This window comes from Tamandua tetradactyla, chromosome 14 (genome assembly GCF_023851605.1).
Source record: "Tamandua tetradactyla isolate mTamTet1 chromosome 14, mTamTet1.pri, whole genome shotgun sequence".
In the NCBI taxonomy this organism is placed as follows: Eukaryota; Metazoa; Chordata; class Mammalia; order Pilosa; family Myrmecophagidae; genus Tamandua; species Tamandua tetradactyla.
This window is the reverse complement of record NC_135340.1, coordinates 66,236,291-66,260,397: the sequence shown is the minus strand read 5'-3', so window position 1 is coordinate 66,260,397 and position 24,107 is coordinate 66,236,291. Positions and strand designations below refer to the sequence as shown.

At 35.3% G+C, this 24,107-nt stretch overlaps 1 protein-coding gene across 3 annotated transcripts in view; it reads left to right on the top strand.

Moving 5' to 3' along the window:
• Positions 1-24,107, top strand: part of DMXL2 (Dmx like 2) — a 208,440-nt gene that overhangs the window by 123,462 nt on the left and 60,871 nt on the right. For all 3 annotated transcript variants that reach the window (XM_077127894.1, XM_077127893.1, XM_077127895.1), the window contains exons 15-20: positions 4,184-4,301; positions 8,994-9,113; positions 13,627-13,854; positions 15,418-17,094; positions 20,460-20,570; positions 23,492-23,661. In XM_077127894.1, coding sequence (XP_076984009.1) covers positions 4,184-4,301; positions 8,994-9,113; positions 13,627-13,854; positions 15,418-17,094; positions 20,460-20,570; positions 23,492-23,661 — 2,424 coding nt within the window. The remainder of the gene's footprint in view (positions 1-4,183; positions 4,302-8,993; positions 9,114-13,626; positions 13,855-15,417; positions 17,095-20,459; positions 20,571-23,491; positions 23,662-24,107) is intronic.

Genomic DNA, 24,107 nt, shown 5'->3' with positions numbered 1-24,107 from the left:
TCTCACAGAACCGACTTCTGGTCTTATTGATTTTCTCTACTGTTTTCAATTTCATTTATTTCTGCTCTGATCTTTGTTATTTCTTTCCTTTTGCTTGCTTTGGGGTTAGTTTGCTGTTCTTTCTCCAGTTCTTCCAAGTGGACAGTTATTTCCTGAATTTTTGCCTTTTCTTCTTTTCTGATATAGACATTAGGGCAATAAATTTCCCTCTTAGCACTGCCTTTGCTGCGTCCCATAGGTTTTGATATGTTGTGTTTTCGTTTTCATTCGCCTTGAGATAATTACTCACTTCTCTTGCAATTTCTTCCTTGACCCACTCGTTGTTTAAGAGTGTGTTGTTGAGCCTCCACGTATTTGTGAATTTTCTGGCACTCCGCCTATTATTGATTTCCAACTTCATTCCTTTATGATCCGAGAAAGTGTTGTGTATGATTTCAATCTTTTTAAATTTGTTGAGATTTGCTTTGTGACCCAGCATATGGTCTATCTTTGAGAATGATCCATGAGCACTTGAAAAAAAGGTGTATCCTGCTGTTGTGGGATGTAATGTCCTATAAATGTCTGTTAAGTCTAGCTCATTTATAGTAATATTCAAATTCTGTATTTCTTTATTGATCCTCTGTGTAGATGTTCTGTCCATTGATGAGAGTGGTGAATTGAAGTCTCCAACTATTATGGTATATGAGTCTATTTCCCTTTTCAGTGTTTGCAGTGTATTCCTCACGTATTTTGGGGCATTCTGGTTCGGTGCATAAATATTTATGATTGTTATGTCTTCTTGTTTAATTGTTCCCTTTATTAGTAGATAGTGTCCTTCTTTGTCTCTTTTAACTGTTTTGCATTTGAAGTCTAATTTGTTGGACATTAGAATAGCTACTCCTGCTCTTTTTTGGTTGTTATTTGCATGAAATATCTTTTCTCAAGCTTTCACTTTCAACCTGTGTTTATCTTTGGGTCTAAGATGTGTTTCCTGTAGACAGCATATAGAAGGATCCTGTTTTTTAATCCATTCTGCCAGTCTATGCGTTTTGATTGGGGAATTCAGTCCATTAACATTTAGTGTTATTACTGTTTGGATAATATTTTCCTCTACCATTTTGCCTTTTGTATTATATATATCATATCTGATTTTCCTTCTTTCTACACTGTTCTCCATACCTCTCTCTTCTGTCTTTTCGTATCTGACTCTAGTGCTCCCTTTAGTATTTCTTGCAGAGTTGGTCCCTTGGTCACAAATTCTCTTAGTGACTTTTTGTCTGAAAATGTTTTAATTTCTCCCTCATTTTTGAAGGACAATTTTGCTGGATATAGAAGTCTTGGTTGGCAGTTTTTCTCTTTTAGTAATTTAAATATATTATCCCACTGTCTTCTAGCTTCCATGGTTTTTGCTGAGAAATCTACACATAGTCTTATTGGGTTTCCCTTGTATATGATGGATTGTTTTTCTCTTGCTGCTTTCAAGATCCTCTCTTTTTCTTTGACCTCTGACATTGTACCTAGTAAGTGTCTTGGAGAACGCCTATGGGTCTATTCTCTTTCAGGTGCGCTGCAGTTCTTGGATCTGTAATTTTAGGTCTTTCATAAGAGTTGGGAAATTTTCAGTGATAATTTCTTCCATTAGTTTTTCTCCTCCTTTTCCCTTCTCTTCTCCTTCTGGGACACCCACAACATGTATATTTGTGAGCTTCATATTGTCATTCAGTTCCCTGATCCCCTGCTCAAATTTTTCCATTCTTTTCCCTATGGTTTCTATTTCTTTTTGGAATTCAGATGTTCCATCCCCCAATTCACTAATTCTAGCTTCTGTCTCTTTAAGTCTACCATTGTAGGTATCCTTTGTTTTTTCCAGCTTTTCTACTTTGTCCTTCACTCCCATAAATTCTGTGATTTGTTTTTTCTGTTTTTCCATTTCTTCTTTTTGTTCAGCCCATATCTTCTTCATGTCCTCCCTCAATTTATCGATTTGGTTTTTGAAGAGGTTTTCCATTTCTGTTCGTATATTCATATTAGTTGTCTCAGCTCCTGTATCTCATTTGAACTATTGGTTTGTTCCTTTGACTGGGCCATATCTTCAATTTTCCGAGCATGATCCGTTATTTTCTGTTGGCGTCTGGGCATTTAATCAGATTTCCCTGGGTGTAGGACCCAGCAGGTTGAAAGATTTTTCTGTGAAATCTCTGGGCTCTGTTTTTCTTATCCTGGCCAGTAGGTGGCGCTCGTGGCGCTCGTCTTTCTGCGGGTCCCACCAGTAAAAGATGCTGTGGCTCCTTTAACTTTGGAAAACTCTCGCTGTGGGGGATGGTTGTCAGCCGAAGCGGCTTGGGGGAGTGCCAATCCGAATCTCCCAGCCGGCCTGGGAATCCGCACGTGGGTAGGGTCGCCGGCCTCCGTGGCTTGGGGGAGCGCCTCTCCTAATTTCCCAGCTGGCCCGGGGTGCCAAGCGTGGTGGTGGGGCGCCGGCCTCCGCGGCTTGGGGGAGCGCCTGTCTAAATTTCCCAGCCGGCCCGGGGCACCAAGTGTGGCGGGGGAGCGCCGGTTGCCGCGGCTTGGGGGAGTGCGTATCCACCGTTCCCAGCCGGACCGGGAAGCCACATGTTTGTAAGGGACCCTGGTTGCCGGTCTCCGCGGCTTGGGGGATCTCCGATCCAATTCTCCCAGCTGGTCTGGGGGGCCGCACGTGGGGGCGGCACCAGTCGCTGCTGCTTGAGGGGATCGCCTGTCCAATTCTCCCAGCCAGCCTGGGAAGGAGGGAGGGAGGGACTCCGGCCGCCTGCCGCCCCGGCCCAGTGAAGCGTGCACCCCTCAGTGATCTCACCGCAGCGGGTTCTCCCAGCCAGTCAGTCTTTCCAGAATGCAGTACGCTGTCTTGTTGGTCTCTGTCGTGGCTCCGGGAGCTGTTCTGTACCGTTTCTACTTCCCTAGTAGGTGTTCTGGGGAAGGAACTAAGACCCGCGCATCTTACTAAGCCGCCATCCTCTCCGGAAGTCCCCCAGTCAGAGGTCCTGGGGCTTGGATCTGGAAATGGTTTCTCTCTTTGAGGCTTCCTTAAAGAGCCAAAAGTCTCTAGAATGCTGGCTGAGCAGAGAAATTCCAATGTCCACAAAAGGGGCAGTTATCTTGGTCACCTGCTTTGCTGGGGTTCCAGATATTCAGGTGTTCATTCCATCTGTGTCACCAAATTTTTACCAGACAAAGGCTGTCAGTTTTTCTGCCCAACATACACAATTACCAATTCCTGAGACACCGGGGTTTCCAAGAGAGTAAGAGTTTATTACTACATGTGTTGCAGGAGAATAGACTGCCTCTGTTTATTTTTTTTCCCTTGGGAAGATAACTTGCTACAGTATAAATGTATAGAGATATTTTATATTTCTGCCTTGAGAGATTTAAAAATATCGTATTTTCAAAAAGATTTCTTGAGACAAGGTAACATTACAGTTCTTTTATTTCCATTGTAATTTCCCTTTATTCCGTATATTATAGCTGACTTATTTGTGGTGTCTAGATAATCTAGCTGCTTCTCTTTCTAAAATCTCTGGGGTAGCCATCTAATTGTTTTTATATACTTCCATAGTAAGCTTTTGTTTGGATCTAACTTTTCTTTGAATTTCATTTCAACCCATGGTTCTAAGTAGCCATTTGTAGTTGTGTTTACTCTTCTTTATGTGGTCCAAAAGTGTGATCATAGTAGATATATGATCTTCTTGTTTTTTGTTCTCCTTTCTTCTCTCCCTCCATTCCTTCCTTGCTTTTGGAATTGGAAAAACTGAAGGGGTCCTGCACAAGTGTGCTTTACGTAGTTAACTCTTTTGGCATAGCTCTCCTGAGCCACAGTGCTTGCTGCTTTTGGGCTCACAGTGGTACAGGTCTCTTAACTATGTTTTTTTGTTACTTTGTTTTGTAGGCATTTTGTTTTGAGAAATAATACTGTTGGTTTGTTTTTACTAGATCTCCTCAATGTTGCTATTGGCTATTGGATCTTTGAGAGTAATTTTTCTTTCCCCTGGATAATTTTAGCTTTTTTTTTAAATTCCTTTTTCCTCTTGAATTAGTCAAAGATAACTAATAGAAATTGCTAGAGAAAGATTTATTTCTCCTACATTAGTGTTCTGGAGAAGTGGTTGGCAGAAATCGGGAATTTCAAAAGTAAAAATTCTTTTTTTTTTTTTTTTAATATTTGTAGTGTGGCTCAAGTACACAGTTGCTTCATGTGTTTCAAGAAGATTTCATTATAGGATATAAACCACATAAGAAAGATATGGAGAAACAGGAAAAAGAAGTATTTTTTCAGCCATCACAAGGTACTTTTAAACAATAGTGTGAGTTTGCTTGCCCTAGTCCTTAAAAAGATAGTTAAACTTTCATTGAATATGAATCTTTTTATCATGTCATCACTTTAATAATTTATAGCAAATACACTAATTATTTCTGTCAAAATTGCTTGTTTGTAGAAAAAGAAGGCATTTGGGTGAAAATTTCATCTGAAAGATAGTTTCACTGGTAACATAGCAGCATATACTTTTGGCAAGAAATGTTATACATGAAACCTAGTTTAATTGTTTTAAAAAGTAAGTTTAATTATTCATCTCTTATAACTAAATTGTTTTGGTAGTAAATTTCCTGTGGTATCTCAAGGGAGCCAAGTGATTTTAGCATAGGTTTTAAAAAGTTTCCAGTAAATTGCTATAGACTGTTGATGAATAGAGGGCCTAAGATATGTTCTTCTGTTGTGTGGTACACTAGCAACCTCAGATATGCTGTAAATTAGAGGTCATGTTACACTGTTTTCCCCTCTGAAGTGTAATCTTTCTTTTTCCTTTCTGTGAAAGAAAGCAATTATTTTCATAAGACTTCAAACTAAATCATATGATATTTAAGCTATACATTTAAAAGGTATAACTTGGTAATTTAAAAACCTATCATGGACAGTACAAGGGTAGTTCAGTGGTAGAATTCTTGCCTACTATCCAGGAGACCCAGGTTTGATTCTCGGACCATTCACCTCCCCATACAAACAAACAGAATCTATCATTTTCTATTTAAATGAAAAATTATGTCCTATCTTGAGAATTAATTTTGTTTGCTAACCACTTTTTAGTATACAAAGGGTTGCCAGATACTGCTTCTCATTTGTTTGTAGGTTGTGTGTATCTAGATGGACATAGGCTAATACATGTAGCTTTCTTATTATGGTTATTTATAATAGACATAGGTAAAGACATTTAGTGAAACAATTTCTACTGAATTAGTACAAATAATTCCTCTTGCTTTAGTGGAAAATCAGAATGAGGTCCCATTTTTTATGAGGCTAGCAACTTTTTTTTTTTTTTTTTTTTTTGCATGGGCAGGCACTGGGAATTGAACCTAGGTCTCTGGCATGGCAGGCAAGAATTCTGCCTGCTGAGACTCCGTGGCCCACCCACAAGCATCTTTTCATTCCTCAGAGTAGTTATTTTTTCCTTTTTTATATTTTTCTTGAAGCATCAGAACTTTTCTTCTTTACAAGTCTAGTTGTCATATTCAGTTTTGTGGCACTATCACTAAGGCATAATAATATTGCTTTATAGATTTAAATTTTACTTATCCATGACATTTCACCCTTATCTGGGTTAAACTTTTAAAAATACTTTCTCACAAGGCTACCATTTATTTACACTATTTCTAACGGAAATACATGCCAATCTACTAGAAAACAATGCTTTTATACACTATTTCTAATGGAAATACATGCCAATCTACTAGAAAACAATGCTTTTACAAAGTTGATATTTTCTTTATAATATTTTAAATTAAAATATTAATTTTATAATTTTATATTATTAATATTAAAACATTTAAATTGATTTAAAAATAATTTATTTCCCTCCTTTAATATTTCTGTGTATCACTGCTAAATCTGGCCAAAAGCTTTTTTAAATGTCTTTCTTGGTTTTCCTTTAGTTTTTGTGTGAAATTTCTATGTGATACTCTTCCTATTTTTATACTTATTTTCTTAAAGGGCCTAATAGGTATGTTTATTTTCTTACCTGTCCCTGCCTTATTTTGTACTTTCTATTTTAAATAAAACTTAATATTTTATTAAGAAAAATGTCAAATATAAATATGAGTGAATAATTAGATGTATCCCCATATGCCTATAACTTAGATTAAAGATTTAGTCACCACTGTTTTACCTACCCTATTTTCTTTTTTCTTTTCTTTATTAGAGATGTTGTAGGTTTACAAAATAATCATGCATTAAACACAGGATTCCTATATACCATATCACCATATTAGTAGCACCCTGCATTGGTATGTGGAATATTTGTTACAGTTGATGACAGTACATTTTTATAATTGTGATATTAACCCAGTTCTGTGACTTAACTTAGGGTTTACTGCTTGTGTAAAGTACTTCCTTAGATTTCTAAACAAGTGTTTATTCTGTTACCATATATGCAATCTAACCTTTCCCTCTCTAATCACATTCAGATACATATTTTGTTGTTGTTAATCAGGTTCAAAGAGCTGTGCCACCATTGCCACCATACATCCTCAAAGCACTTCCATCATTCTGAATAGGAACCCTGTACTTTTCAAGCCTCAACTTCTCTTTCCCTATCCCCACCCCCATCCCCTGGTAACCCATATTCTAAATTCTGACTCTATGAGTTTGCTTATTCTAATTATTTCATATCAGTGAGAACATAAAATATTTGTCCTTTTGTGTCTGGCACATTTCACTCAACAAAGTGTGTTCAAGATTCATCCATGTTGTCACCTGTGTCAGAACTTCATTCCTTTATTGTATGTATGTATTGTATGTATATACCACATTTTATTGATCCATTCTTCAATTGTGGACACTTGGGTTGCTTCCATCTTTTTGCAATTGTGAATGATTCTGCTATGAATGTTAGTGTCCATTTTCTTTTCTTTTTTTCCTGAAATATGTTAAGGCATATCCAGCCATCGTATTTCATTGCTGAATACATCTATTCACATGAGTAAAAATGATATTTTCTTGCATGAATGCTTATTATCATATTGATAAAATAACAAAAATTCTTCAGACTCATGAAGTTATTGGTCCCTATTTATTTTACTCAGTTTTCTCAAAAAATGTCTGTTATTTTGTTTGTTTTTCTTTGTTTGAATCCATATCCAAAGAAAGTCTACACGTTTTCTTTTCTATTAAGAGTCTTTTAATCTGAAGAGGTCTCCCTATACACCCTCACTGTCCCCCTGACTTGTTTTATTCCATAGGAATTTCTCTGACTACTTAATTGTGATGTTATTTAAACTTTTTCTTGTCCACCATTTTTCTATTAAATGGAAGGTAACTCTAAAGACTTGATTATATTTACGTTCAACTTCCTAGGTGATGCTATATGCTTCATATGTACCCTGGAAAAAAACATACGTTAGGGCGTTTCAGAAGTAGAATGCTCGCCTTCCATGCAGGAGACCTGGGTTTGATTCCTGGACCATGCACTTAGGAAAAAAAAAAAAAGGAAAGGGAAAAAACCCATAATATTAGGATGTAAATGTTCTCATTTACTTATTAGCTGGAATACATCTGTAAAACAGAAGTTTACCATTATCACCTAGGGCTATCTGGTTACTCTGAAATGCAGTTATTTTAGGAAAGGCAGGATAAGTGCTTAATTCTTTCCTTTTAATTGTCAAATTCAGAGCAAGGAATTTGTGCCCTTAATTGCATTTAGTAGTTACCTGATGAATTTGTTGTTGTGCTTGGCATTCGCTTTCTTTTCTTCTTTTTTTTTTTTTTGGCATGGGCAGGCACTGGGAAATGAACCTTGCTTTCTTTTAAATATCATTTATGATTTTGTTTGTTTTAAAAACCCTTTATTAAAGAATAATACACATACATGCTCATATAATATGGATTTTTATGCGCTTGGTATGTTGCGATTATTATTCCTTTTTATGCTCACATTATCCTATATTAGTAAAGACCTTTACAAATTGGTCTTGAGTCCTTTTAACATAACTGCATTATTCTTTACTTGCTTTCAGACACATCAAGATATTCCAGGCTCTTGTATATTTCATTGCAAAAATGGAGCCACCTCTCCGAGCCATTTAAGCTATGAGTTTTCATTATAGATTTCATTTTTGGGGAGGTTTTTAATGTCCTCTGTTGATCTTATTCTGTATATGAAAAATATAATTGTCAACAGGAAAAATTATGCCCACAAATAATATAATTTCATTTAAAAAGTATGAAATTTAGGGGAGTACAAGGGTAGTTCAGTGGTAGAATTCTCACCTGCCATGTTGGAGACCTGGGTTTGATTCCTGGCCTGTGCACTTCCCCCTCCCCCCTAAAAATTGAACAAAGGGTACTGCAATAATAGGATAGTCACATAGAAAAAGAATGAAATGTAACCCCCACTGTACAGCATACAAAAAAAGTATGAAATTTATAAAAGAGTCTCTTTTGTACCACCACCATTGTCAGTTTCCCCCCAAAGTTGCATTTTTAAAAAAGGCCATTTTCATTCAAGAAAAGCTGGATAAATATTTATTTCATGCTTTCCTTTTTTAAAAAAATTTCAAATTGCCAATTTTAAAATGAGGAATTAGTGCGCCAGTTACTTCTAGGACCATTGAGACTGTCTCTCTTTTTTGTCTTTTCTCCTCTCCTTTCATTCCTTCCTTCTGTTCCTTTCTTTCCTTTCTTTCTTGTGTGCCCTTTCTTTCTCTTTTGTATTTTATGAACTCAGGATGCTTTAAATGTCAATGTGCTAATAAGTTGTATACACCTTTATTCTTTGATGTTCATATTGTCCAATCTTTCACCAATAGGTATCCCTTCATGTTGACTTTTGAGTCTTTTTGACATAGCCTCATAGTCTTTGATATTTACCTAACAAAAATTCTAGAAAACTGCTCCTAAAGGTTTATTCTTCCCTTCTTATTCCAAACTTATATGCATATTAATTAGTATTTATAACTTTTAAAGAGTGTTTTTTTCCTTTGAACAATAGGATATCGCCCACCACCTTTTTCAGAAAAGTTCTTCCTAGTAGTAATTGAAAAGAACAGTGATAATTACTCTATTCTCCATATGTGGCACCTTCATCTTAAATCTGTACAAGCGTGTTTAGGTAAGTAATTTTATTTCCATTTCTTACATATATGATGTCAAATTCATTTTATTGAATATACTTTAGGTTGAATAATTCTTTAAAATAAAGACCCAGTGAACTATAAATTGAGTTGCTGAATTGAAATTCATATGCCACATTTTTAATTAGAAGTTCAGAAAGTCATTAATGAAACAGGCTAATCCTAAAAACAAACCAGTCTATAGGCATATTAAACATTTTGAAAAAAAATTTTAGTAATTTTTTTCTATTAATATTTATTGAATTCATTTTATGGCTCTGTTTTAGGTGCTGGATTTATAAATCAGTTTTGTCCATGGAATTAATAATGTAATGTTATGTTAATTAATATATACTGCCATTTGATACACTATACATTGGCTTTAGCATCACCAAGAAAAACTAAATTTTCTATTTAGTGGATTTTGATTGAACATCTGACACTTATAAATGCACTGTTTTTTAACAGAACCTTAAAAAATGCAAAGTAATAAAGATCTCAATCATGCTTTTGCTATACATATTCACATTCATCTCTTAGTAAATTAGATAATCTGTGGTATGAAGAAAGAAATTGATAATGGATATTTTTAAAAACAAACTTTTACTTTCTGGGAGATAGTTGTAAAAATGAACTGCATAGGGTGGGCAACGGTGGCTCAGTGGTAGAGCTCTCACCTGCCATGCTGGAGACCTGGGTTCGATTCCCGGTGCCTGTCCGTGTTAAAAAAAAAAAAAAAAGAAAAAAGAACTGCATAGATAGCCAGATCAAACTAAATCTACTTTAAACTAGTTAGTTCATAAAATATTTAGGAGACTTGTAAAAAGAGTTTATTATTTCTGATAATTGCACAATTTAACCATCTTTAATATTGTGAACTAGTTATATGTATTTTTACTGTTCCCTTTGTATTTTCACATCTCACATAACTGATTAGGTAGCAGAAGTTTTAACTGGTCTGTGAAATGGCATTGGAAAAGCTAAATGATATGGTATTTGTCTTGCTGAGTGGAGCCTGATCTTGAGGCAGCGGGAGTCCAAAAATTCTTTTAAAGCCTTTAGAATTAATTCTTGGCGTCATACTGTTTAACAGAGGTGTAAGAGCAAAAGGATCTAAAAGCAACTTTTCAGGAAAAGAATTATTACCCCATCAGAGATTAGTGATTTCTAGAGTTAGACAAGAGCCATTCATAGAGGCACTACAGTTTTTTGTGGGAGGACAGATTAAGAGTCATGTGATACCTCTGTCCCTACTGATTATGAGAATTGTGACCCATTGCTGTTCTCCGAAACCCAGAGCTAGTCTAGAACTGTTTGCTTACCCTGTTTGCAATAGTAGTAGATTACAAACAGTAAGATGACAGTAGGGGTAGATAAATAATAGGTTCTCTTCAACTATGACAGGAACATCTGTCTTTGGTTCTGACAGTTACAGCAGATTTAACATAGTGTATATTGCCAGAGAGAGCTAAGAACACTTGAATTTATTAGTGGCAGAGGATGAAGTGATAGGCTTAACTTGAGATGGAGAAGGAAACTTAATATGTGTTAAGTACATTTTAGGTGCCAGACACTGAAATTGGTGCTCTATATATGTAAGATAGATATTATCCTTGGTTTACTAGGAAAATAAGGCTAAGTGACCTAACCAAATCCTACATTTAGTTTGTCGCAGAACCAAGGTTCAAAATCAGGGTTTTTAAAAATTTTTTTTATCAGGGTTTTCTGGCTTGAAAATCTTTGTTTTTCTGCTCTTATTTTCTTCCTTAGGATGAGCTATATACTAGAAAATTTCCTGGTTTACAGAAAGAGAAATTATATAGTTCAATTTTATTTTGTAGATGAGAAATAGTCAGAGATGGTAAAGAACTTAGCTTAAACAAATGCGTATAGTTAGTGATAGAGCTGGATTTTTTAGGAATTCTGTCTTATGATTACTGTTTCAAGTTTGTAGTGTGATTTCATAGTACAGAAAATGTTTTCACATTTATTATTTGGTGGCTTGCTATTATAAGATACATTGACATGTTTAGCATTTACCAGAAGGAAAAAAGGATTAATTACTATCTCTAAGCATTCTGATGCTCGTCGAGATGTATAAAATAATAAGGCATCATTCCTGCCCTTGATGAATTCATAATATAATGAATAAATATACTGCAGTATATCTCTCAGGTGTAATGGGAGCAGAGATAACTGAGTCTGCTCAGAGATTTATATTCTACCCTAATGTGAAAGCTGTTAACTCTTTTTAAGAAGATCAGGGTCAGTATACCCTACAAAGCCAGTCAACTAATAGTCTCTTAAATTTATTTGGAACTTTTACTTTTTGTATCTGTTCGTAAAATCATTGTCTCGTTTGAGCATTTGATAGTGAAGAGGCTGGTGTTCTAGGGTCTTCTTTGCCACTGATTAATTTATATGACCTCAGGAAAATCATTAAATTCTCCAATTTTATATATCTTTGTCTGTTAAGTGAGGCAGTAAATGGTAATTTTTCAAAGTTTGATTCATGAGCCATCTGTTTCAGAATCACCTGGGCTACTTATTAAGAATACAGACTTCTCCCAGAGTGATTTGAACAGCTAATAAAAAAAGTATTTGCAAAGTCTCCTTCAGGGAATGGTGAGAAAGGGGGAAAATTCAGCTTCCCCAAGTTGAATTCTTGATATTCTCACAGGCAGTGCAGACAACCAAAGCTATAGACTGAGCCCCCAATCTGGGGTTTGTTCATATGAAACTTAACCCTACAAAGAATAGGTCAAGCTTACTTAAAATTAGGCCTAAAAGTCACCCCCATGAGAGCCTCTTTTGTTGCTCAGATGTGGCCTCTCTCTTCAGCCAACACAACAAGCATACTCACCACCCTCCCTCTGTCTACGTGGGACATGACTTCCAGGGGTGTGGACCTTCCTGGTAGTGTGGGATGGAAATCCTGGAATGAGCTGAGACTCAGCATCAAGGGATTGAGAAAAACCCTAGAATGAGCTGAGACTCAGCATCAAGGGATTGAGAAAACCTTCTCGACCAAAAGGGGGAAGAGTGAAATGAGACAAAATAATGTGTCAATGGCTGAGAGATTCCAAAAAGAGTCGAGAGGTTATCCTGGAGGTTATTCTTACGCATTAAATAGATATCACCTTGTTAGTCAAGATGCAATGGAGAGGCTGGAGGGAACTGCCTGAAAATGTAGAGCTGTGTTCCAGCAGTCATGTTTCTTGAAGATGATTGTATAATGATACAGCTTTCACAATGTGACTGTGTGATTGTGAAAACCTTGTGTCCGATGCTCCTTTTATCTATCTTATCAACAGATGAGTAAAACATGTGGAATAAAAATGAATAATGGGGGGACAAATTTTAAAATAAATTTAGATTGAAATGCTAGTGATCAATGAAAGAGAGGGGTAAGGGGTATGGTATGTATGAATTTTTTTCTGTTTTCTTTTTATTTCTTTTTCTGTATAGATGCAAATGTTCCAAGAAATGATCATGATGATGAATATGCAACTATGTGATGATATTGTGAATTACTGATTATATATGTAGAATGGAATGATCAAAAGTTAAGAATGTTTGCTTTTGTTTGGTGTTTTTTGGTATTAAAAAAATGTTTAATTAATTAATTAAAAAAAAAGATTTCTGGAATCTCCTTCAAATGTACTGAATCTCTGTGGTTAAGCTCAGGAAACTGCATGTTAACAAGTACCCCAAGATTTGGATATTCTTTAAAGGTTTAGAACACTGGACTAGATAATCTTAAGTTTTTTTCCTAGATCTTACATGTTGTGGCTCTCCCCTGACTGTATTCCTGTGATGGAGAGGATGATGCTAAAATAAAGTAAAACAGTAAAAATAAAAATAAAAGTGTATCAGTATGTGCCAGTTTGAATCTGTTGTGTGCCCCAGGAAAGCCTTGTTCAGTGTTACTAGGTGGCATCTTTTTGACTGTTTCCCTTGAGATGTGATCCATCCAATTCTGGGTGGTAACTTTTGATTAGATGGTTTCCATGGAGATGTCTCTGCCCGGTCAAAGTGGGATTGCTTACTGGAGCCCTTTAAGAGGGAACCATTTTAGAAAAAGCTCAGAGCCAACAGAGCCCACCCAGCCTGAGACCTTTGGAAATGGAAAAGGAAAACACTCCGGGGAAAGTCGTATGAGGAGAGAAAGCTAGCAGACGTTACCATGTGCCCTCCCATTAGAAAGAGAGAGACCCCAAACTTCAATCGGCCCTTTCTTTGGAGTTAAGGTATCTTTCTCTGGATACCTTAATTTGAACATTTTCACAACTTTAGAACTGTAAACTTGCAACTTATTAATTCTCTTTTTAAAAGCCATCCCATTTCTAGTATATTGCATTCCGGCAGCTTACAGACTAAAACACAGGGTAACTAAGCAAGTCTCAAAGTTGACCTTGTCTCCAAAATATTTCAAATATTTTGAACAAAGTAATATATCTAGGTCTTGTATATAATGATGATAGTAATACATTTCATAATTTATTTTCAAAGCTAAGGCTACAGATGGTGTTTCATCAGAGAGTCTGCTTTCAGTCCTTGGACAGAAGAATGTAGACTCTTCTCCAGAAACCTCTCCTAGTGTGAGCCCCATGCCACACTCTTTATCAATTGCCAACCTTCAAACTGCTAGTAAACTTATTCTGAGTTCTAGACTGGTATATAGTCAAACCCTCGATCTTCCAGAAGGAGTTGAAGTAATAAGAGCAACACCTTCAGCAGGTAAAGTAGCTGAATTGTAGCTGAGTGATCTTTAGTGGATTGAATTGATGAGTTCTTTTGAACTATCTACTATGTTGACATTGAAATAAAGATTTATTTTCTAGTAATAGTACATCTGTTTAGAAACATGTTTTTGTAGAAATAATTGCTTGTGATAAATGTAATCAACTTGACTACACTGATGTAAATATTTATGTAAATATTTTGATGTGACATTTCTTGCCTTTGATTTTCTGTAAATAAGAATACCATGATAGTGAACTTGTAAAGAATAAATATGTTTGTGAATTAGTGAAGCTTTTTTTTTAAAGTTAGGGCTTTTTGTCCACATTGTGTTAATCTTCTTTCACTGTAAGTATGTTTGCCCAGGGATTGGCAGATGCTTTGGGGAAAAGATGTAGGTAAAAAGATTATAATTTGGCCTGGAATGATCACTGACTAATAAGATGAATAAGTTTGTTTAAGGGCAGAACTGGCAGCTATATTTAAAATGATCTGTCACTTATTGCGTTCTTATTGGGGCTTCCCAGAATAGTGTTTTTGGGGAACCAAAATTGGAATTTTAAGACAGGTTTGAATTCAGAGTTGGAAAGGTTATACTGAGAAGAGTTTACTCTGGGCTTTTGTGGCACATGCAAATCTAGACCAGTTTTCGAATCTTTGAAAATTTGGACGGTATGGGATAAACTCAAGTTTAGGATCTGATAATGATAAATTACATTTTGTATTAGATTTTATAAAATGGTTTCAAATGTCTGGTTTGACAATTATAATCCAAGGAAAGTGTCATGATCCCTATATTTAGATGGAACAGGTTTAGCTGTTTAAGTGACCTTCCCACTACTATGAGGTTATTAATGGACTGGAACTTGAATCCAGGTCTTTCTGACCCCAAATCTTATTTTCTCTTACTTCTCATTTTATAGTTTGACAGTAAATGGTTGGTGTTAAGTCTTTGGCAGGTAGGAAAAAATATGAGAGTTCTGGTTCAGTGCTAAGGGAGAATGAATTAAATCTGGTAAAATGGGCAAGATCTAAGGGTCTGTTCAGCTGTCTGAAAACATTTTCATGGTAGAGGTAGATCTAAGGTTTGGATTTTTTGAGGACAGGATAGGTGCATTTGAGTAGTAAATTGAAAGAACTAAGGATCTATGACAAAAAATGATAAAAGGTAAAGATTGAAAATCCAGTGAGGCAGATTATGATGAAGGCATATATAAATTATGACAAATAATGGATTTAGTGATTGAGGGCTGATTTTTCTTTGCTTTTGAGTTTTATTTTAATTAAATGTCTCAAGTACTAAAAATAAATTGTGATTATTATTATTACATATTTTTATTTCACCGATGGGCTATTCCAGACTTCTGTAGGTAGCCTGGCAAAGACCATTTAGTGCAGGAAAGTTTAGCAGTATACTAGGCGGGGATGGGGTGAGGTGGGGGGACTATAGGGTAATCCTGAAGCTCATAGTGGCTTTGAATTATCACATTGTAGAATTTGATTATTAGTATATTATATTGTGGTTACATAATTATTACTGTCTGCTTTATCTTTTTAAAGGCCATCTGAGTTCCTCTTCAATTTATCCAGTGTGCCTTGCTCCGTATTTAGTGGTTACAACTTGTTCTGACAATAAAGTACGCTTTTGGAAATGTAGTATGGAAACCAACCCACAATGTAAAAGTGATGGGGAAGAAACCTATCATTGGAGGAAATGGCCCTTGATGAATGATGAAGGAGAAGATAATAGCAGTACAGTGAGCATTGTGGGAAGACCAGTTGCTGTTAGCTGTTCATACACAGGTCGCCTTGCTGTGGCGTACAAGCAACCTATCCATCACAATGGTTTTGTTTCTAAAGAATTTTCCATGCATGTTTGTATATTTGAATGTGAATCTACAGGAGGGTCAGAATGGGTTTTAGAACAAACCATCCATCTTGATGATTTGGTTAAGGTTGGGAGTGTACTTGATTCAAGGGTCAGTGTTGACAGTAACCTGTTTGTATACAGCAAATCGGATGCACTTTTGAGCAAGGATAGATACCTTATTCCGAATATCAAGCATTTAGTACATTTGGACTGGGTGTCAAAAGAAGATGGCTCCCACATTCTCACGGTGGGAGTTGGTGCTAATATCTTCATGTATGGGCGGCTTTCAGGAATTGTGACTGAGCAAACGAATAGTAAGGATGGAATAGCTGTCATTACTTTACCACTAGGTGGTAGTATCAAGCAAGGAGTGAGGTCAAGATGGGTTCTTCTTAGAGCTATAGACTTGGTGTCTTCTGTTGATGGAACACCTTCACTGCCCGTTTCCCTCTCTTGGGTAAGAGATGGAATACTGGTGGTGGGAATGGACTGTGAAATGCATGTATATGCACAGTGGAAACATGCTGTCAAATTTGGAGACATTGAGGCTGATAGTTCTGATGCAGAAGAGACAGCAATACAAGATCATTCTGCCTTTAAATCTAGTATGCTGGCAAGAAAAAGTATTGTTGAAGGAACAGCTGTTGCTGATGATATTTTTTGTTCACCAACTGTAGTTCAAGATGGTGGCTTGTTTGAGGCTGCACATGTGCTTTCCCCCACTCTCCCACAATATCATCCAACTCAACTGTTAGAATTAATGGATTTAGGGAAAGTTAGACGGGCTAAAGCCATTCTCTCTCATTTAGTAAAATGCATTGCAGGTGAAGTTGCGATAGTTAGAGATGCTGATGCTGGAGAAGGAACTAAGCGACATCTTTCTCGAACCATTAGTGTAAGTGGCAGTACAGCAAAGGATACGGTCACCATAGGAAAAGATGGTACTCGAGATTATACTGAGATAGATTCTATTCCTCCACTACCACTATATGCCTTGCTTGCTGCAGATCAAGATACAACCTACAGAACTTCAGAAGAAAGTACAAAAATACCACAGAGCTATGGCGATCCTACTAAAAGTCAATCAGAAGATCAGTATTCAGAGCTGTTCCAAATTCAGGATATAACAACAGATGATATTGATTTAGAACCAGAAAAGAGAGAAAGCAAATCAAAAGTAATAAATCTTTCTCAATATGGACCAGCTTATTTTGGTCAAGAACATGCTAGGGTACTCTCAAGTCATCTTATGCACTCAAGTCTACCAGGCCTTACCCGTTTGGAGCAGATGTTCCTTGTAGCTTTGGCTGATACAGTGGCTACCACCAGTACCGAACTTGATGAAAACAGAGAGAAGTGTTACTCAGGTAAATAGTCTCACTAAAAATTTATAAAATTATCATTAATAGAAATATTTGTATTATCCATATAAAGATGTAAGTAATGAATTGAAGTTTTTCTCTCAAACCTTAGGGGGAAAGATCTTCCTAATAGACAGCGACTATTGTATAATATTTTTCATTGCAAAAGAAAAGACCTTTGGGGTAGCTATGATGTGTGATTTGATTTCATGGGATTTGTGATATCCACGTGCATTTTCACTTGAGTTTTTATGCTGAAACCTTAGTGTGATTTTGGACGCATGGTCTCATGGTTTTTCAAACAAATTGATTCCTATGTGTTTGGTATTTTTTACTTCTAGTAATAATGATGGCTGGTTTGTTAATTTTAGTATAGAAACATATATAGCTTATAGGGACCTCATAGACTCAATTTTTATATCTCCCCATTTCCAGGTATAAATAATTTTTCACCAATGCCTAATTATCTCCAAAAAGTCTCTTGAGAAAGATGTTTTCACACATTCTGTATCTTGCCTAATTCATTCTGCCTCCTGTAACTAAATTCCATTCTCTTTTATGTATATAGTTGAAGGTTATGATGTCAATTTTAAAGAATGGAATTAGGAAAGGAAACCAAAAATTATTGCTCATTCATTCATTCAGTTAATGTTGTGTAAGAATGAATAATTGCTCTGTGCCAAGAACTTTATGCACTTTATCATGTTTAATTATCACAGTAATCTTATAGTAGGTAGGTATTATTATATCTAATTTTCTAGATAAAGACACTGAATGTTAGGGAGATTAAGTGGCTCATGTAAAATCACATATTTATAAAGTGGAGAACTGGTATTCATTTGTGTAAAAATCTCTTGCCTCCAAATCTGTACTCTTTTACTTTTACATAGGCTTTCCAGATTTGGGGGAAAAAGATTGTTCCTCAGAGCCACATAGAATATATATATCTGCATATAGGTATATTCCCTTTTAATATATTTCCAAAACTTTTTCTTCTGTACCTTAAAATAATTAGAGATATTAGAGGGTTTTGCTTATGACCTATTTTCTAACCATGTTAATTTAAAAAACTACTTAATCTTTTTGAGGTTATTTGCATTAGAGCAGTATTCTCCCCCAGGATAGCCTTAAACCTATATTGTATACTTTATCAAAGTCTGTCAATCTCAGACCATCTGTCTGTCTATAGACTATCTATAGACAGTCTGTCTATTTATATGTTAGGTAGGTATTCCAAAATCCATGAAAAATAGTTAGATTTTCTGATACAAAATCATATAATTGACATGGCATTATAAAAATAGCTTATCCTGGTCACAGTGGACATTCATAAAGTAGATTCATTCCTGCCTTATCTACTTTAAGAATGTCTGCTGTGACCAGGATAAGCTATTTTTAGCAGGAATGAATGTCTCCATTTCACAGGTGGGAAATTTAAGCTCAGAGATTAAATGAGTTGCACATCACAGTACATGAATTCTCAGTAAATGGTTTCTTCACACATTCAGGTAAGACAACTTGGAGGCGTTCTTGACTTTGCCTTCTCTTGTATTCCATATCCAGGCCATTGGCACATCCTATCAGTTCTGCTATATCCAGACTCCAGTCATTTTTCATCACCTCTACTGTTACTGCTCATCCAAGTCACTGTTACCTCCCACCTAGTGTATTACCACAGTCCCCAAACTGCTTCTATTCTTGTTACCTCAGTCTGTTCTTCTCATAGTAGCCAATGATTCTTTTGGAACAAAATCACATCATCTCTCTGCTGCTCAGCATACACTGGTGACTTCCCATCTCATTATAATAAAAGCCAAAATCCTTAGAAGGCCCTACATGATCTGCATTCGCTTCCACACTACTACACTAGCCTCCATATATTGCCCCACAAATGCCTAATCACGCTTCTATGTCTCAGGGTCTTCCATTAGCTCCATTTTGTGAGTTTTTCTCATCCAGCTCAGTGTTTCTCAGACTTTACTTTGTGCTTACTGTTTACTCTGTACAGAATGCTTTGCTTCTAGATTTATGCATGGCTCATTACCTTCCCACCTCAGATTTCTGCTGAAATGTAACCTTATCAGGGAATTCTTCCCTGGCCACCCTATATAAAATATAAAATAGAACCTTCTAACACCAGGACTCTCCATCTCCCAATGCTGCTTTATTTCTCTCCATAGTCTATTTCTCTCCATAGCCAAAAGGACTTTTGTATTCCATTTTCTTTAAACATACATTAATTAATTTCCACTAGACATGTTATATGTTTATTCTTGTTTATTGTTTGTCTCCACCTCCTAAAACATAAGCTCTAGAAGAATAGGGACTTTGCCTTTTTTACTGCCATATCCCCAGTACCTAAAGCATGCCTCACATGTAGTAGGTGCTTAATTGGTTGAATGGATGAACAGATATAGCTGACAAAAAGCAGATTAGAACTTGAACTTTGCAATTAAAAACTTATTATTTTCTTTTAGAAAATATTATTCGATTCAACACTCTGAGTACTTCCTATGTGGCAGTTACTGAGCTAGGTGCCATTAATGATTTTGCATTGTTTTTATCTAGCAGTACCTATAGTTTTTATTATACTTACCGTGCTTTCATACCTCTGTTCAGCCTTTGACTAAAGGTAAATTTGTAGAGTTAAATTTAAAATTCAGCCTTAATCTACAAGGCGGGGGAAATCAAATATCAAATTTTTATTTCATTTGAGCTAACCAGCCTAGAAAATGTTACCTATTCAATTGTTTAACAAATAATTTAACTTTATTTACATAATTCCTGTCTTTCAATCTCATGTGAATTCATATAGAAAGCATTTTTTTTAATGTACCTAACTTACTTTCATTTATTTTTTATTAGCACTTAAGCTTGCTTTTCTTTTCATTTATTCTGAGTGAATAAATAAGTGTTATTGCTATCTATAATGACAATTCATTATATTTTGCCCAATCATTTTTCATTTAGGAGTTTGGTAATTCACATTTTTTTTTTTTTTTTTTTTTTTAAAGGAAAGACAGAGAGAAGGAAGGAAGGAAGGAAGAAAGGGAAACATCTTTTAAACATTTTCTTGTTTTATTGTATTCTGTTTCTCCGTTTTTGTTACATGGGCTGGGGCCGGGAATCGAACCGAGGTCCTCCGGCATAGCAGGCAAGCACTTTGCCCGCTGAGCCACCGCGGCCCGCCCGTAATTCACATTTTTTGTAAAGATATTAAAGTGCTCATGAAGGAATATACTAAAACATATTTTATATATTTTATGATAAAGTACTATTACTAAATTTAATATTTATTTTCTAACTTTGTGTTGGTTTGTGGCCTTTTGTATTCCTTTTTCCTTAAATATACATTCTGCTTTAAATCACAGGAAGGGACACATTAGATGAATGTGGTTTGAGATATTTGTTAGCTATGCGCTTGCACACCTGCCTTTTGACATCACTACCTCCTTTATACCGAGTACAGTTGCTTCATCAAGGTATTGCACTCCTTGTTTGAACCTTTGCATGACTTTTATTTGGTTTGGAAGTGGTGGGTGTATTCATATTTGTGTCTAAGCACTGTATAAATCATTACATGCATACCTCTTACTGGCCTAAGATCTTCCTTCCTAGGCACATAGTACCCTCTTCCCATTTTTCTGTGAGTCCTTTAACTCTATTTTGTGAATTTTGCTCATCTACCTCAGGGTTTCTCAGATTTTACCCCCTGAAGGTAGTATATAGTAAGCCTAGGGAGTAAATGTGATATGTCTGTAGTGAGAAAAGAGGCTCACTTTATTTTTTTGATAACATGTCTTTAAAACTTATATAAATTTTGTACTGATTGTTATTGTGTCTTTTAACATATAAGCATTTTGTCCTAAATTATTTGCCAGCAAGTAAAACATATATTTTGGAAAGACCTGTTGTATTAATCCGGTGGATTTGCATACTTCCAGCACACTGCTGTATACCTTGATTTGAGACAAAAGGATTTATAGCAATTTTCTTATTTGTAGGTTAAAAAAAAAAGAAATTGTAACTTTAAAGTGAACTGTACAGAATATAGGGCTATTTATTAGTATGGTTGGAATTAGAATCCCAATCCAATCCTATTTTCATTAGACTTACGTTTCTTTTGAATCCAGCATCCTTGACTCAGCCCCATAAAATATGCATGAACATGATAGGATCAGGCTTGATGGACTGTCATTATTGTCCTGGCACTTACTCTTCCCCTTACTAAATATTCTTTAAAAACGTAATTTAAACAGTTCCCCTAATATTCTGTCATGTGCCTAAACTCTGTTTCATCTACCCAGTCCTTTATTCCTGAAACATTTTTAGGATTTGCTGTTGTTTTCTTATTTGAATTATCCCTGTAATGAATTACCCTGTAACCTGCCTGTATAAATATTTGTCTATAAATCTGGTTATTTCCTCCTGTTAATTATATAGCAGTGGAATTACTAAGTCAAAGGACATGAAGATCCTTAGTTCTTAGTAAATATTGCTAAAGTACTGTTCAGAAAGGCTGTACTCATTTACGTTCCTAGATGCAATGTTTGATGATGCCAAACTAAACACATTGTTGAAATTTGATATTACCATTTTAAACAATATATGCCATTTAGATAGGTTTAAGAAATGGTAACTAAATGTTTTTTTACATTTTAGTTATAAATTATAGTAAAATGATGCCCAGTCATTTAATGACAACCCTTTCCATTGCCTGGAGAGATCTAAACCACCTCAATTTTCTAAAGCTTTGTTAAATCCCCTTTTCCCTTTGACTATTAGTTAGACATTGGAGATGAAGAATGACTGGTGTTGTAGGTAATGGTTCTAGAAGCGGTTTTCAGGGGAAAAGTTAAGTAGGCAGTATATAGATAGAAAGCTAAGAAGAGTAGAGATATACTACAAAGAATAGCCTGCCATTGACAGGCAAATAAAAATAAATGCTTATTGGTGCACCTATTTTTTTCTTCCCAGTATCTTTTTTTCATCTCTTATAGTAAAGTCTCCACATACATTCACTGCTCTCTTAATCTTACTTTCTGAACTTAGTTCCTCTGACATGTCTCTGTACGTTTTGGTTTTCCTCTTACTCATAATCACCAAAACTTCTAATTAAATTTCATTTAAAGTTATTGACTGTCGAATATTTTATCTTATTATTTCTTATGATAAATTTTCTATCAGTGAAAGTATGTATTTTGCCTTGACATATAACAGCAACTTCTAAAGCACAGTGTCTGTTATTTGATGCAGTAATTATTTCTTAAGTCAGACCAAAATTTAACCTGTGAGAAAATTGTTTTTTTAATTTCTGAAAAAATCACAAATTGACATTATTAATTTTTTTCTATCTTTTCCTAAATTTGTATTGGAAATCAAGGCTCATTGCGTTTTAATTTTGTGTATGATATCAAACACTGTTATATTCCAATGGGAAATTTAACAAATTTAAGATTATTATTGAAAATGGTCATAATCATTTTTTCCTTTTATACTTTCTAAAGGAATTGTGAAGCAGTAACTATTAGAAAAGCTTAAGCTCATGTGAAATCTCTGTAGTACTTGTTAATGTAAAAAACTTAGGTGTAGGATTATGGATGGTCTTGTAGCTTTGAGAGGCCTGAATCGTAATATGACTAAAATTGACCTCAGGCATTTCTTTCTTTCTAAGATGGGTTCTTACAGATTGCTACTTGATTTAGTCTGGTTTCTTTTATGGCTTCTCTAGGTTCTTCCCAGCATTCTCATTATGTATCACCACTCTGTGCAGGCCACTTCCTTCATGTTTTCTCTTTACCTACTTTAAGTGGAGTAGAATGTTACCAACAGTTAAATGATTAATAAACACACTTGTATTCTCATGTCTGGTGGTGTCACTAAGCCCATTTTGTTAGTCATCTATCAATAGCAATATATATATATACACACACACACACACAAATTGTATTGGATAGTTTTCAGTATTCAGTAGTAAAGGACTTGGTCCTCAAGTAAGCGGTACTATGAAACAGCACCCAGACATGCTAGCCAAGTGCTTTGGACTTGACCACGACTCTCACTTTTGATAAGGTGAGCTTGTCCACACGTGAAGGTATTAACAGTGGTTCAGTATTCAAATATCTTCCTTTTCAGTAATTACATTTTAGTGTCTATATTTTTGTATGAAAAAATTCAAATGTATTTGGTCAAAAGATAGAATTTTTAGTATTATGTATTTTGTCACTGATCTTGTATTCACAAGCTTATGGTATAAAATCCTGAATGATGACAGAATTCCTTTCATTCTTCCTTTCTACTTGAAAATATTTCTAGAATGAATAAATACCTGACTACATACAAAACTGCTTTTGTTCCTTTTAAAATATATTCTGAAGGATGTTATTTTATATTTCCAATCTAGGTGTGTCTACGTGCCATTTTGCCTGGGCTTTTCATTCTGAGGCTGAAGAAGAACTGATTAATATGATTCCGGCAATTCAGAGAGGGGACCCTCAGTGGTCTGAGTTAAGAGCTATGGGAATAGGTTGGTGGGTTAGGAATATTAACACTCTTCGAAGATGCATTGAAAAGGTAACTTGACTTCATGGGATTCTAAAGGTAAAAAGAAAAAAAATTATCTTCCAGAAAAGCAGAAGACTTGTAGCAAGGAATTAATTTGTGCATTTTGAGGTCTTGAGAATTTTTTAGATAAGATTTTTTTGGGAAAGTCCAAAAACTTGACCTTTACAAAATATGTATGCTTTTTGATATCAGTTGTGATTTCACTATTATGTAGTGAGTTTATAATACGTTTGTGAATGGCAGTATTTTCTGCTATCAGTTTAGTTGTATCTAGTATAAAAGAAAAAAAAATCTCAATTTACAAAAAAACATAAGTTCTTGTCATTTATTTACATTACATAAAAAATTTCTTTTTATATAAAAGATTCTCTGCATAGCTAGTTTAATAAATTACAAACTTGCTCTGCAAGTTCAAAATACCATTCAGTAAAAACAGTTTTGATTTATGTGTACTT